This window comes from Sander lucioperca, chromosome 19 (assembly GCF_008315115.2).
Source record: "Sander lucioperca isolate FBNREF2018 chromosome 19, SLUC_FBN_1.2, whole genome shotgun sequence".
NCBI classification, from domain to species: Eukaryota; Metazoa; Chordata; class Actinopteri; order Perciformes; family Percidae; genus Sander; species Sander lucioperca.
Genome location: NC_050191.1, coordinates 17,574,013 through 17,588,086, shown reverse-complemented (window position 1 = coordinate 17,588,086; position 14,074 = coordinate 17,574,013). Strand labels below are relative to the sequence as shown.

Here is a 14,074-nt window from a genome sequence, read left to right as displayed (position 1 = left end):
GCACAGAGGGAGAGGTAAGAGAGAAACAAAAAGCGAGCAGATGTTTTCCAATTTAACAATTAAATCCGTGGAATGTCTGAACAACAATATAAGCAACCTTGTCATTTCCACTTAGCTATTTTATTAACTCACATATCAAAAAACATCGAGCATATATTAAGTGACACCCCCGCCTGCATGAAGTGCCCATCGCTATGAATGAACTACGTCATTTCATGTATGCAGCATCTGCATCATATAGATTATGTTCCCTGTACGTATAGGCTATATTCACAATGGCGCATTCATGGAAACAAAAATGTTCTTGCAAGAGAAGGAAGGTGATGGGAACGTACATATATGTTTTTATATTATTAATAAACAGTGTAAAAAAGTGGGTCTATGTCCCCTCCGAATAGCCCGGACCAGAACACTACTTGTGCACTCTGTAGAAGATGCAATGCAATAAAACAGCTGCCTCAACTTATCATTTGGACCAATATTGTGAAACCCAGCATGATTTAATTAATGCACACAGCTTTCAGCACACGGGTTGATTATTTATGAGCTGCTAACTAAAGTGTCATATATATATAGCCTATCACACATGCCTTTATACAGCTCCAGCAACAGAATTGTCGCTCTAGTAAAGCAGCCAATCGCCGAATGGCCCTACTGAGCCATATATGGGGTTTCCGGTGAACAGGGGCGCGCTGTGGCGCACTGTGAGCGCGCAGACGGACGTGTAGCTGTGTGTGGGGGCCCATTCACTCAGAAGAAAGTGAAACATGCGCTGAAAGGATCGTCATGCATTGTACCTGACAACAGCGCCATGCGCTACTTTTAGGACAAGAAGACGAGGACAAACCCCTGCACGTGACAAGAGCTACAAGAATAGGAAATGCAGATCTGTAAATGCATTTAGAAATCATAGTAACATCATACTGGCTTATTTCAGAGAAATACAAATAGACTATTATGCCTCTGCATTTCTATTAGCCTATTGCTTGATTTGGTGACTGATTTCCTGGTGATGATCATCCATGCAACGTATCCACAGTTGTTGTCCTTTTACTTGGTCTAATCAGACTAATGTCATCATTAGACAATGTAGGCCTATTGGCACCAATATGCGTTATTCCCGCACAGCCTAATTCAGCTCCTAAAACAAAAGGGATTGTATAGACTGGATATGCTATATTTAGGTTTCTGATGACAGATCCACTGAAGTGAAAGGGATAGTTGGTGAATAGAGGGGGCCTTTCCCCGCTCACTAGGGCTCCGCTCCATTCTGCTTCCCGGCAGTCACAGCCCCCCTTTGGGTTTATTTACTGGCACACCATTAGGTGGTCGGCTTGAGCTCATTCAGTCGCCGGCTCAAGAACGGAAGGGTTCCCCTCGCTACAGCTCAAATACTTGTTTTCATCAAAGCAACTTGAGCATGAATATGTAGGGTTACAGAACGGCGGAGTTTATTTTTAGACTCAGTGATGAGTTCATAGCCTAAATTAGGCAAATAGACAATTAGTGTCTGTGCTCCTGCGAATAACACCTATGCTGCCATTACTTAGGCTAAAATTAAATGGCACCGGTAGGCTATTTATTTAGGCTATTTTACGAATGGCTACTCACATTAAATTAGGCCTAGGGCCTACATACATTTCAAAATGCTTTACCCATGGATTTTGTGAATATTATCCCACCCATTAACTTTCGTCTGTGTTGCTGCAAACTAACTGATTTAGTATGTTAATTTTTTTTAGATTATTGTTAGGCTATTCTGGTCACCAATTCAATTACCAAAATGCCCATCTTCTATTCTTACCTCTAAAGATCTAAAAACATTGTTTTGAACAAATAGTCTAGGTCAGCATTGCTGCTTTGCCAACCAGTCAAACAAAATACTCAAACAGTCCACAAGGTAAACTGGTTGGTTGGTGTTTTGTTTCATTCCGCTGCTCCGCAGACACCATGGAGAGAGTCTGAGAGCCACGGCACAGACAGAACTCTCACTCTGACACTGTTTCCTGGAACCAAAAAAACCTCATGACGTGTTGTGCGGGGCCTCTGCACAGACGACGCTGAAGAGCCGGCTTTTTATTTTTACTTGAGTGATCCGTCATCACAACACAAACGATCGTTGTTGCTATGCAAAATGAGGACGTCACTGACGCGAAGGGGAGGAGTGTTGCTGTGACAACCAGGAATGTTCAACAAAACACGAGCGCGGGAAACAAAACATAAATTAGCCTATTTAACCTAAAGCGATGCACTTTGACACAATAACACTATTGTCAACACTTTATACCTTTTATTAACGTCATGTTACCAAAAAAGCCGGTCTGAAGCCTGCACTGTTAAAAAAAAAAAAGGGCATTCACAGGAAAAGGAAAAACGCAACTGAATGTATGAATGACGATTGTGGCCAGAGTTGATGTTTTGTGCCCATTCATAACTTTGTATAAATGCTATGTCAATAAAAAACTACCAGCAATATGTTGCTGACACTACTGTGGTCTTGGACTTGTGTGTTACTTATATTAAGACCTAGTTACAGAACTTCATGAATAGGTTGTAAAACCCTTAAAGTAGCCTAGGCCTAATTAAGTTAAACACTTAATTTGAAGAGCAACATAAAGTCTGAATGTTGACTCAGTGTCAAAGCTGCATGATTCATAGCTTGTTGTGCAAATTATGAGGATTCCCTTTACCTCAGTCTTGGGGAAGACCTATGCTATATGATGACGCCTGGCCACTAGGCTACTGAGAAAAGCAAACTGCTGTTGTAGAAAAGTAGGCTATGGCCTACACATAACAAACCAGTTATCAGCTCACTCTGCAACTAAACACACCCTTGGATAGATTGCACACAAAAGGTACAAACAGTGCCTGGGGGCAGAATACACGCAATCACCTCTGATCTGACGGTGTATTTATGCACATTCCTGTATCCCATTCCAATAAACACATTTCTTTGAAACTTAGATAGGCTAGAAAGAGAGTCACAAGGTCATAGAAAAAAAAGAGGCTTTCCCAGCAGGTATAGCCAACAGAGTTACATTTACATACATCATTTTTGTTATTTTTTTGCATAGAAGTCTAAAAAGCATGCTACTTATGGGAGTTAGATTATATCAAAACATCAAATCTAAGATTTGAAAGTTCAGAGATTCAAATCGGCTCTTTCAGCTTTGCATTCTGGGATTTCTTTCCTTTTAGAACAGGGAAAAAGGGTATGTGTTAGTTATGGGGCTTTGTAGCCTTTCAGTGTGACATGGAGAGTGTGATAGTTTGTACCATTATATTCAATGACATTTTTTTTATGTTATTTATAAGACTACTTGGTTACATTTGTGTTAACCCTCCTTATGTTGATGCTCTATGACAGGGGAGAAAAACAGGTGAGTAGGCTGCTCCATGCTGGTACTGATTCCTGGCCTACTGCTCCAGCCAGAAAATGTTGCTTATATGTTCTGGGACAGGAGTCTGGATGAGTTCCACCAAGCCGATGAGCTGTGATGTCCAGAGTGGGGACAACACTGGAGAGTTGCATGTGACCGTGGTAAGAGCAGGTGGAGTCGGAGGATGTAGTTGACTTGGTGGAGCTCTGCAGGGGCGTGGCACAAAATTCTGGGCCCTGTAGAAAGGCATTCTCTATGGGCCCTTCCCCGCATCAGCTATTCATTCTATCACATCTTTTTGGGCCCTCCTCACATAACGGATCTGGGTACTATGTCCCCTTTCCACCCCCAGTCCCCTTTCTACCCCTAGTTTGACATCCCTGGAGCTCTGCCTGATATTACTCCTATATGATGGATCAGTGTCAAACACACTGGTGGAGGTATGACCTGAAAGATAAGGAAAGTATAGCCACCCTGTATTTCACTGCTCATATTGTATGACTGTGTAAAAAAAACACTTTGAATCTTTGACGCTACGTAATAGCGCTGTGGCATGCCTGATTGATTGTGCACGAGTTTCTCCAACCACAACTTGTTAATGAAAGTGTGAATGTATTTTGGTTTTTCATAAAGTTATCAGTAAGTTGTCAGAAAGCTATAACAATGCGTTAAATGCTATCTTAATATAGAGGTGAAAATACTCCTAGGCTATATGTTCATAGTCTTGATATAGGCCTAAATAATAACATTTTGATAAAATATTCAAATTGACAGTGTTAACAAAAACAGCAGTGTGTGTTTTGATGCATTTGTTTGATACTCTCAGTTCAGAACAGACTAATGTGCATGTTCAAATGTATCTTTCCTTGCACTTTGCTGTGTACTTTAGCTGACCATTATCCCAGTTCTTTAGTTTTCACAACAGTCTCTGTGTTTGTTGTCTACATAACGTCATGTCTCTGTCGGCCAATCTCAGATGGTGTATTTCCCAGCAAGGTCCGCCCCTTTTACAGGATGCACCATATATGGAAAATTACGTGTTGGGGATCCCGTTTCTGGAATATTCCATTCCTCGAGGGTGAGTTTAAAACTATTTCTAAATGTTACTTTTCAACTTTAAACAGCACAAATTCACATTGCATATTCAATTGTCAGTGTATTAAAACAATATACAAGCAATAGTTTGCATTATTGCTGCGTTGTTATGTGACTGTTTTGGTGTTTTTCTCCCCACGGTGTCGGGTAAAGAGCGCTCCCCCTTGCAGACGTCATTTGGCCGGCCCTTTCTCGGGCTATAAAAGGGCTCCGAGCTCTCAGAGTAGGCAGTCAAACTTTTAGTGGCAGAACGGCGATCAGAGACATTATATTGGGAGCGGCAATTTAAGAGTTTCTCCCAAACCTACAAAAGGATTTCCTCATCTCAAGTTTACAGTTGTTTGAATCGTCCTACTTGGTTTTCTGCGGAAAGATGATGTTTAACGCTTTCAACACGGAGTGCGATTCCTCCTCACGCTGCAGCACCGCTTCCCCGTCCGGGGACAATCTGGGATACTACCCGTCACCAGCGGGATCTTCCTCCAGCATGGGATCTCCCCAGTCTCAGGTTTGTCCAGTCAAATATTATTCAACTTTTATTACAATGTAGGTGATATGCTATTTACATAGCCTATTCGTTTGCATGCAACTTGAAAAGATAAAGCTCATTCTAGCCTTCACAAAATTATTCTCATGAAGCTTAAACATAAGGTTTAAAATAATGAATATAAGCTGACTGACAAATAGTCATAGCCTATGCTGAGTTGTGCTTGAAATAGCCTTGACCTGCTGCACACAGAGCAAGTCTAGAATTCATCCACCTGGAAACCCCATAGAATGTAACGTCATAGTTGACATCATATGGATATTTTTAAACCACCCGGCTTTTTATATCCTGCAATGATGCATCCCCCTCCTGAAAGTATACTAAATGTACTCATGATCCTCTTGCTTTACCCACAGGATTTCACCGACCTGACAGCATCAAGTGCCTCCTTCATCCCCACTGTCACTGCTATTTCGGCAAGCCCGGATCTGCAGTGGATGGTCCAGCCTTTGATCTCCTCAGTGGCCCCTTCTCACAGAGCTCCCCCCTGCAGCCCCAGCCCAGCGTACTCCAGACCAGGCATGAGGTCCTCATCCAGGGCTCTTAACTCTACCAAGAGGGCCAGAATGGATCAGGTAAATACTATCTCCATGTACTTCAAATGTTACATAACATGTATCTTCCATGTTATAGTGTATTCATTATCACAAATCTAGAGACTTAACCTTTTCTTGTGTTATGTGCAGGTGACACCTGAGGAGGAAGAGAAGAAAAGAGTTCGCAGAGAGAGAAACAAGCAGGCAGCCGCAAAATGCCGCAACAGGAGGAGAGAGCTTACAGACACTCTGCAAGCTGTAAGTATGCCACAGATTTACCATCATTCATCAGAATGGATTTTCTCGCCTCAGCTAACAGTGTAATCCAGCAGCCAAGCTAATGCCACTTCCTCTATTTCTCTCCCCCTTACAGGAAACTGATCAGCTTGAGGATGAGAAGTCCAGCCTGCAGAACGATATTACTAATCTTCTGAAGGAGAAGGAAAGGCTTGAGTTCATTCTGGCTGCCCATCAACCCATCTGCAAAATCCCTTCAGAGCTGGACATTGACTTCTCTGTGGCCTCCATTTCTCCTGCCCACCCCTTCCTCTCCAACGCGGTGTCCTCCCAGCCACAGACCACCATCCCAAAGGCAACCACTATCACTTCCAGCCAGCCAACCTTCACCTCAACCTCCAACTCCATCTTCTCCAGCAGTAGCTCTGTCCTCTCCACCGCCACCATCACCAGCAGCGCGGTCAAGATGACAGACCTCGAGTCCTCTGTCCTCGAGGAGTCCTTGGATCTACTGGCAAAGACGGAGATGGAGACAGCGCGGTCAGTGCCAGAGGTTGACCTGTCCAACTCCCTCTACACAACTCAGGACTGGGAGCCCCTTCACGCCTTAGCCAATAACGGTGACTTTGAGCCCCTGTGCACGCCTGTGGTGACCTGCACACCAGCCTGCACCACCTACACGTCTTCTTTTGTGTTTAGCTTCCCAGAGGCAGAGACCTTCCCCACTTGTGGTGTCGCCCACAGGAGAGAAAGCAACAGCAACGACCAGTCCTCTGATTCCCTCAGCTCCCCAACCCTGCTGGCCCTTTAAAGACTTCCAAAAACAATACTTCCTATTGAGCACATTTTCTTGATGTATAAGACCGATGTGCAGATCACAGGGCTATGGAATTTACTTTTACCAGAAAGCAAATTTATTTATGATTTGATTTGCCTTTATCTATACTTGCCTATTACACCCATGTAGCAAGTTTTAAAAAGCATGTTTTAACTAATACCACCTAGATGTTTAATGAGTTCATATATGATTTTATGGTGCTAGATAACAAAACTTGTTGTAGTGTTGATGTGTGTTCAGAGCAATAGCTGTTATTATTGATGCAGTTTGTTTTCTGGTTGATGGAATGTGAGAGTAATTGTGGAAAAATTTAAAAACTGACGTGCTTTGTCTTAACCATGATGGTCTGAGTGGTCTATCTTATAGTATCAAGTTTTCTGTGAAAACATTAGTGGTTTTAAGTTATGAAATTTCTATTTATTTTTTTACACAGAGGGTTAAGATAAATGTTGTTTGTAAGATATGTAAATAAAAGATAGTGATATTTAAATTCAATTATCTGTCTGGTTGAATCTGTGGCACTATTTATATGCACACAAATAGCCTACATAAGTGTTTTGTCTGCCGTAAGACAGGATAGCAGTGGTATTCCACACATAATTTAAAATAATGTCTAAAATTAGCCTCCATAAGGGATAGCAGTATTTTCCTGCACCTACACTGGCTCTATTTATTGTTCCGTCTGTTGCCAAGGTTAACTATACGTCAGGGCTCCTACGTCACTGCGTTCTTTCCATTTTTTTAAATCTGCAAGCATAGCGCGATGACGTCGTAGCCAACTTCCGTGCCCAAATATAGACCGCTACGAAGACTCGTTGCTACTGCTGTTTGCCAGCAGAATACAGACGGGCTTTTTCCGCTAAAACAATAGATCTAAGTATTTGTCTCTTGGTTTTCTCTACAGAGAAATCTGATTTGATTATTGGAGAAAGAGGAAAGACGTGATGCATCGCCTCTCTAATCGAAACGATATGTTTTTCATAGCCTACGTGCTCGTTTGAAGACAACCGCTGCAGACATATGCCTACAAGACAAATCGCAAGAGGATCCGAAAGCAACGTTTTAACCACGATCTACGTTAGCTTAATTTGTTATGTTCTCTCTGAACTGAAGGTCGACAAAATATTACCTTCCGCAGTCAAAGACGCACATGTGAGTGAGTTGCAGCACAATGCAAGAAATAGTCCCCAGAAATAATTCATAAAGTCACAGACAGCAGTTTGGACTTAACCTTCTTTCGCTGTGTTTTGTGTAAATGGACTGGGGCATGCAGACAGCTGGACTTAAAGTGGCTGTCTGCAAAGTAGTGTTTTTATTCAGCCTGTTCTAACTCTTTAAAATTAATACTGATGTGCCATAAATGATGAGTAGGCTAGGTCACATGGAAATACCTGATGATCTAGAAACTTACAAATAAATGGTCTAGTAAATTCTCTTTTTCCCAGTGCAGTTGGCTGATGGTCTGCGGGCAAACACACAGCAATATACCCACTTTAACTCCTGTGACTAAAAAGATGCGCAATTGCGTATTACTATCTTAATTCTTCATTTTTCTACATGGTTTTCATTCAGTCTCGAACATTAAGGTGCATTATTTCATCTCATAGCTTCATGGTCAAGTTAAATGTCTGGCTCTGTATACACTAATGAAATCCATCTTTCCCAAACAGAAAATTGCTATAAAACAATGCCAATTCATAAACATAAAGACAGTTAATTCATCACTAACACAATGGTCAGCAATACATTTCATTTCAAATGAAACTAAGGTGACTGATCTAGTGTGACTGTCTTGTACTTTTCTGCTGAGTTTAATTAAACTACGTGATGATGTTTTTCCATTATCGTATCTTTATTCATCTTATCTCATTATCTTATTATTGTTACGCAGTTTGTCATCAAACCTTTACCCCTCTCTTCAACTTGTCATTCATACATCTCACTTGGTCATTTCACCTTCTATCAATATTTCACCATGTAAAGAATCACCGGAAGGCGGATTGCTTAATAGCTTTGCACAGGAAATGCGTGGTGTGTTTGTGCACGTGAGGAACATACTGGAAGACTACCAATAACTAAATTACTCTGACGTTTGTGCCCTTCAAGTCGACACACCCTTCTTGTGAAACACGGCCAAGAAATTGGCAGTTATCACTCTGCTTCCTGTATGGACACAGGCCTGCTCTTCCAAAGTACAACCTCAAACAAATATAACGATTCAAATATTTGATATAGTTTAAAGAATTAAAGTTGCAGAAGTACAATGCTACTTCCTTGGTTTTCTGCTTGCAAAACACTTGGATTAAATGTGCTTTTACGGAGCCTCTTGTTTAGTTAGCACTGTGCTGTTGCATAACAGCTGAATTCTGAGTACCTATCTGCTTTCCATTGCACTTAAGCAGAGCCTCTTTTTCCTCAATAAAGCCATATGTGCGACCATGCAGCGCCTAATAACTCTGTCTATTAATACCTTTTTGCCGGCCCCAGGGAGATGGGGAAGCAGCAGAAATAGCAGGTGCCCATTGCTTCTTTTAACATCAGCATCAACAGCAGTAAAATTAGACCACTATGACGCCAAACTGCGTCGGTGCTGCAACCCAGGGGAGGATCCAGGCAGCGTAAGCCTGATAGAAAGAGAGGAGGAAAGTAAGAGCGAGGCGAGGGGAGGAAGAGGAAAGGAGAAAATGATGAGTATATGAGGATGCAAGGAGGGAGACAGAAAGAGATCCCTTCCTTTGTGTAAATGTGAGCACAATGAAACTGAGTTTGCCTCTATGCCATGATGACAAGAGCTCAGTATGGCTCGGCTCCATATTCACAGAGAGCTATCCCCTGATCAATTTCTTTTGTCGAGAGATAGTGTGAAGGCTTTACAAAACCATGAATACTTCAGTGTCTTCCCCTGTGGCTAAAAGTCTGTGTGAGTGACAGAGTGATACTCAGTCGGGCATTTACAATGACACCAAATTACACTTTTAGTGAAGCAAATTACATCTGTTCCTGACATATTCCTTCTTCTTTGTTTCATGTCAACAGAGTGAGTCCCTCTGACACAGTACAAATATTTTATAACATGTTTTTATGGCACTGTGTGTTCATCAGTGGTAGTGTATGACAAATAAAATTTTAGGTTTGAACTCAGTCTGGAGTCTGTGCTCTTATCAGCGTATGGTCGGATTTTTGTTTGTATTTTCAGTATCTAGAGATGATAACAAGCACACTTCAGAGAATGACAGCAATTCATTGAAGGGTGTGTAGACACTTGCGTCAGCATGCATGCTGATTTAAGGAAGTATTATTCTCTGTAAAGTAGGACATTATAAGGCCATGCAGTGCTAATTCACTGCCCAGAGGTGATAAAAAGGTAAGGCAATCAATAGTGAAATAATTCAACTACCTTTACAGGTGGCTGACAGACTGCACCTGACCCCTAGAATTATGTAATGAATATTCTTCAAAATGTAGGCTACTTGAGGATTGAAAATCACTGGTGGTAAGAAGAAGAAAAGTAAGTTTTAGTGGGCAGGTGTGACATTCACATTTAAGTATGGTTAAAAGATGCAAACATTTTGATTAGTCACAGCTATATGAAAGTTTTGTGAATTTTACTTCTAGCCTAAATGCTCCGTATGGAGGAGTGGGTGACATGCTATTCTTAGTGATTATTTGACGCACTAAGCTACAATACTGGAGGGATTTCTCTATCCAATAATAATTGTTCACACAGAGCCAGACTCCCCACACACCGTAGCGAGTCCTTTTTGGTCTCGTGGGATCAGTAACAGGGATGTTTCCCTGGAAACTGGACAGCTCTACCATATGTAATTGGGTAATCCCTGAGCTGCTGACAGAAAAATAATAGCTTTTGGACTTTTCAAAAATACCTCAGCCAACGTGATATGTCTGTTTTGTAACCCAGATTTACCATTATCAAATACTGGATGGATTATTATGCAATTATTGTAAAATTAAAGATGTTTTTGAGAACTGAAAATCTTCAAATATAAATAAGGTTATTGTGAACAGTTAGAAAACTAGCACAACAAAAATGAAAAGAGATGATTTCTAATCTTATAACTGCAGTATCAATATACTTCTATTGGAGCGGGTTTAAAATATGTAGCCTACAATGATAGAAGTATATACATTATTGCTCATTCAGCTGAAGGATGTGTCTACTGTCCAAGACAGTACATGGTATGAAACAGTGTCACACTTTTACAATTAATCTCATTTGAATACAATGTAATGCCACAAACTCCTATCTAAGATTGCTATTTTTTCATTCTGTAAAATAAGTGAGAGCCCCTGATCAATCTACTGTGGTTTTCACTACCTTGACTTTACATGTTAGTACCATAGACTGTATATTAATAATATACAGTCTATTAATAATATACAGTCTATGGTTAGTACATGTCTTCCCACTCTCATTATTAGTCTCAGGAATGTGGCCATTTTGACCCACTAGGGGGCCCCAGGCCCTAAATACTGTATTCTATGGAAGGGCCCCATACCACTAGAATATTCTCAAAACCTTTGGTTGTCTCAAACAAGTTTTGTTTTGGTTGTTAGGTTAGGTCTGTGTAAAAAAAAATGGCCATAGTAACACTTGCTCTCTCTCCTTAGATGATCGACCAATCAGTGACGAGAGTCATCGCTTTGATCTGCTGCCAGTCACTCGCGCTCAGACAGGAGAAGGGGATAGACCGCAGCAGCTGCGAAGCCTGCGAACAGACTTTTTCTTTATCTTTCCTTTCCCGTTTTCGGACTGGTTGAAGTGATGTGTGTAGCCCAGAACGTTAAACGTAAAACTATTCTGTCGCTTGCTAAACTGTCATGGGTTTTACTGCCTCGTTATCTGTGTAGGCCTAAACGTTAAAGCTATGTTTATTCATATTTCAATAAGTGTTCTGCTACAATGTGGATAAGTTTAGCCCTTTTTACGACGTGACATTTATTTGGAGAGAGATATATTATCGCCTTGATAATATTGCTGTTGCTGTGTTTCTTATTGCATCGTTGATAGATGTGCAGATTGTTTCATATTATTTGTGCAGCCACGTGTTGATATGCAGGTTGCGTTAGGGCAATTTGCTACTAAACGGACTAGCGCTGTGGAGCCACGTAGCCTACTTATTAAAGGTGTATTACACAGTTTGCTCCGTCATGGATATGTTTGCTGCTGTAATAGATGTGGCTTATTCTCAGTTTGTGTTACTGAGCAATATGTTACATTTATGTTAATTATTACTGAGAAATGAACATTGAATATTGTTTCTTGTTATATGCTGGTGGTTATAACATTTAGTTTGGTAAATAATGTTCATAGTAAGTCAGATGCTTATTAAAGTGCATTATTGTTTGCTTATATTTCAGAACCACATCCAACTTCAAATGTAATGTAAAATACAGATTCATAGTTAAGTTCATGTTTGAGTCGTTAATAAATCTTCCAGACAGTCAGAAAGTCAGACATCTCCGGTTCAAGTTTTTACTGGACACCCTATAGCGGGCCAGTGTTTCAGTAGCCAGTTTTCAATAGTTTGTACAGTCTGCTTGTATAACACTAACACCCTAACACTACATTATGTTTTGTTCCATTGCGTCGCAGGGCCCTTTGTACTGTGTGCTGTTGTGCCGCTTGACTACATGGTGGTGGGGCGTATTTGGACATTTGAATTGTGATATTTATACTGTCTATTGTTTTTCTTGTACTGTCCCCTTTCACTAAATATATGTCAGGTTGTACCATTAAGCTTGCAATTAAAAATGGGGCGGCCTCTAGCTCATTCAGTAAGAGCTTTCGCCCCATGTTGGCTGAGTCCTTCAGCGGCGCGGGTTCAAATCTGACCTGCTACCCTTTTCTGCGTGTCGTCCCCCATCTCAAATACTGCTGTGTGGTACCTGTATCCCACTATGTGCTGCAAAGCTCAAGACTACAAACATGTCACTATAGTCCCTTTCCGACAGGAGGGAATTTTGCAGTTTCTAGAACATAACGTTCATTTTTTTCTCGTGTTCTGACTGGACCAATTTGAGGATTATTAAGTTCCTCTGACCGCAGTTCCTGTAACTCTTTCAGCTCCTACTTCAGGGCAGGGTCTTTTCCCTTTTCCGCATCTTTTTTAATATTGTATTAACTTCACTGTTTAGCATGCCTTCTACTTTTGTAAACCGGTTTATCTTTACACTCTAAAGTTTGCTGTGTTTTGTTTTACTTTGATATAAATAAAATATTTAATAGAAAAGTGGGTTACTACAGTTGATGATTAGTATTAGTATTAGTATTTGTACATGCACACATGAAGGTAGGCCTACCTGCTTGATTAAAAAGAGCAGCAGCAGGTTAAATGGCTGTGGTATCATAACAACATATTGTGGGTTAGATGGCTGTGTTATAATAACAAAAGATATTTTGTGTTCACACAGCAATCTAATCACACCTGTTGACATTCTTGTGAATTTTTTGTGTTATCATCACAAAAGATTCATTCAGACAACTCCCTTACCCCTCCTACCAGTCCCTATGGCCACTTGGCCAGTGTGAATGCAAACGGGAAAAAACAGTTTTGGGGGAGAGTAGTTGGTAGAACTGTTTAGAAGTGGACTGTTCCTATAACTACGTTCCTGTAACTACTTGGTCGGAAAGAGGCTTATATAACAAGGTATCTAAACTCAAAGGCCACTTTTATCCCAATGTAATGTTTAGAAAATCAAGTTAGCTCAGGTGCCATCACATGATGGGGATTGTAACCCCTTTCTCTGTTCGAAAATGGTCTTTGGCGTTGGATGTTAATCTTTCTCCCCGCCATCCCATAACTCCTGAATGAAGTCTTTGAGGCCTTCTCTGTAATCTTGTCTTTCTGGTGTTCATTCCATCTCTTGTCCAGAAATCACTATATATGTTGCATGTGCTTCATGCAATGCTCCACTTCAGTTTTCCTCTCTGGGTCCTGTCTTTAGGGAGTAACAGCGATCTTAAGGTGTTTAATGGTTTGTGGTAAGTGACTTGAAGACTTATTGGGGTGAGATTCTCATCATCCACTCCTTTTAACCACTGGCCCTGGTGTCACCTGAACCTGCTGAACCCTCCTTTCTTTGTCCAGATGTTCTGATTTGTGTAGGGTCCTATATAGGCCTATAATTATCTTTCGCGTTTCGTATCGCGTCGGTCGGAAACTATAGTTTGTCCAAGCGGTGTTGCCGTAGCTAGCTGTCAAAGATAGCGACCGTTCTGCACATGCGAGACTCACATCGTGTAGGCAAGTTGGGATCAAATATACATCCATGATATAGCCTACATCCATTGATCAAATCGAACACAAATTTAACCGGCATTAATTGTGCGGCGATCGCCCGTGATCAGTTCTACGCAGGCCTTGCTCATCTTGAACGAGCCTAACGTGACTGTTAACCGGTAACGTTACAACCGGTTACA

The 14,074-nt window shown here is 41.1% G+C and overlaps 1 protein-coding gene across 1 annotated transcript; it reads left to right on the top strand.

The window, feature by feature from the left end:
* Positions 1–4,691: 4,691 nt before the first annotated feature.
* On the top strand, positions 4,692–7,128 carry fosab (v-fos FBJ murine osteosarcoma viral oncogene homolog Ab). The gene is made up of 4 exons (XM_031322272.2): positions 4,692–4,983; positions 5,379–5,597; positions 5,709–5,816; positions 5,932–7,128. The coding sequence occupies exons 1-4, from the start codon at positions 4,849–4,851 to the stop codon at positions 6,604–6,606; spliced, it is 1,137 nt and encodes a 378-aa protein (XP_031178132.1). The 5' UTR covers positions 4,692–4,848; the 3' UTR covers positions 6,607–7,128.
* The last annotated feature ends 6,946 nt before the right edge of the window (positions 7,129–14,074 follow it).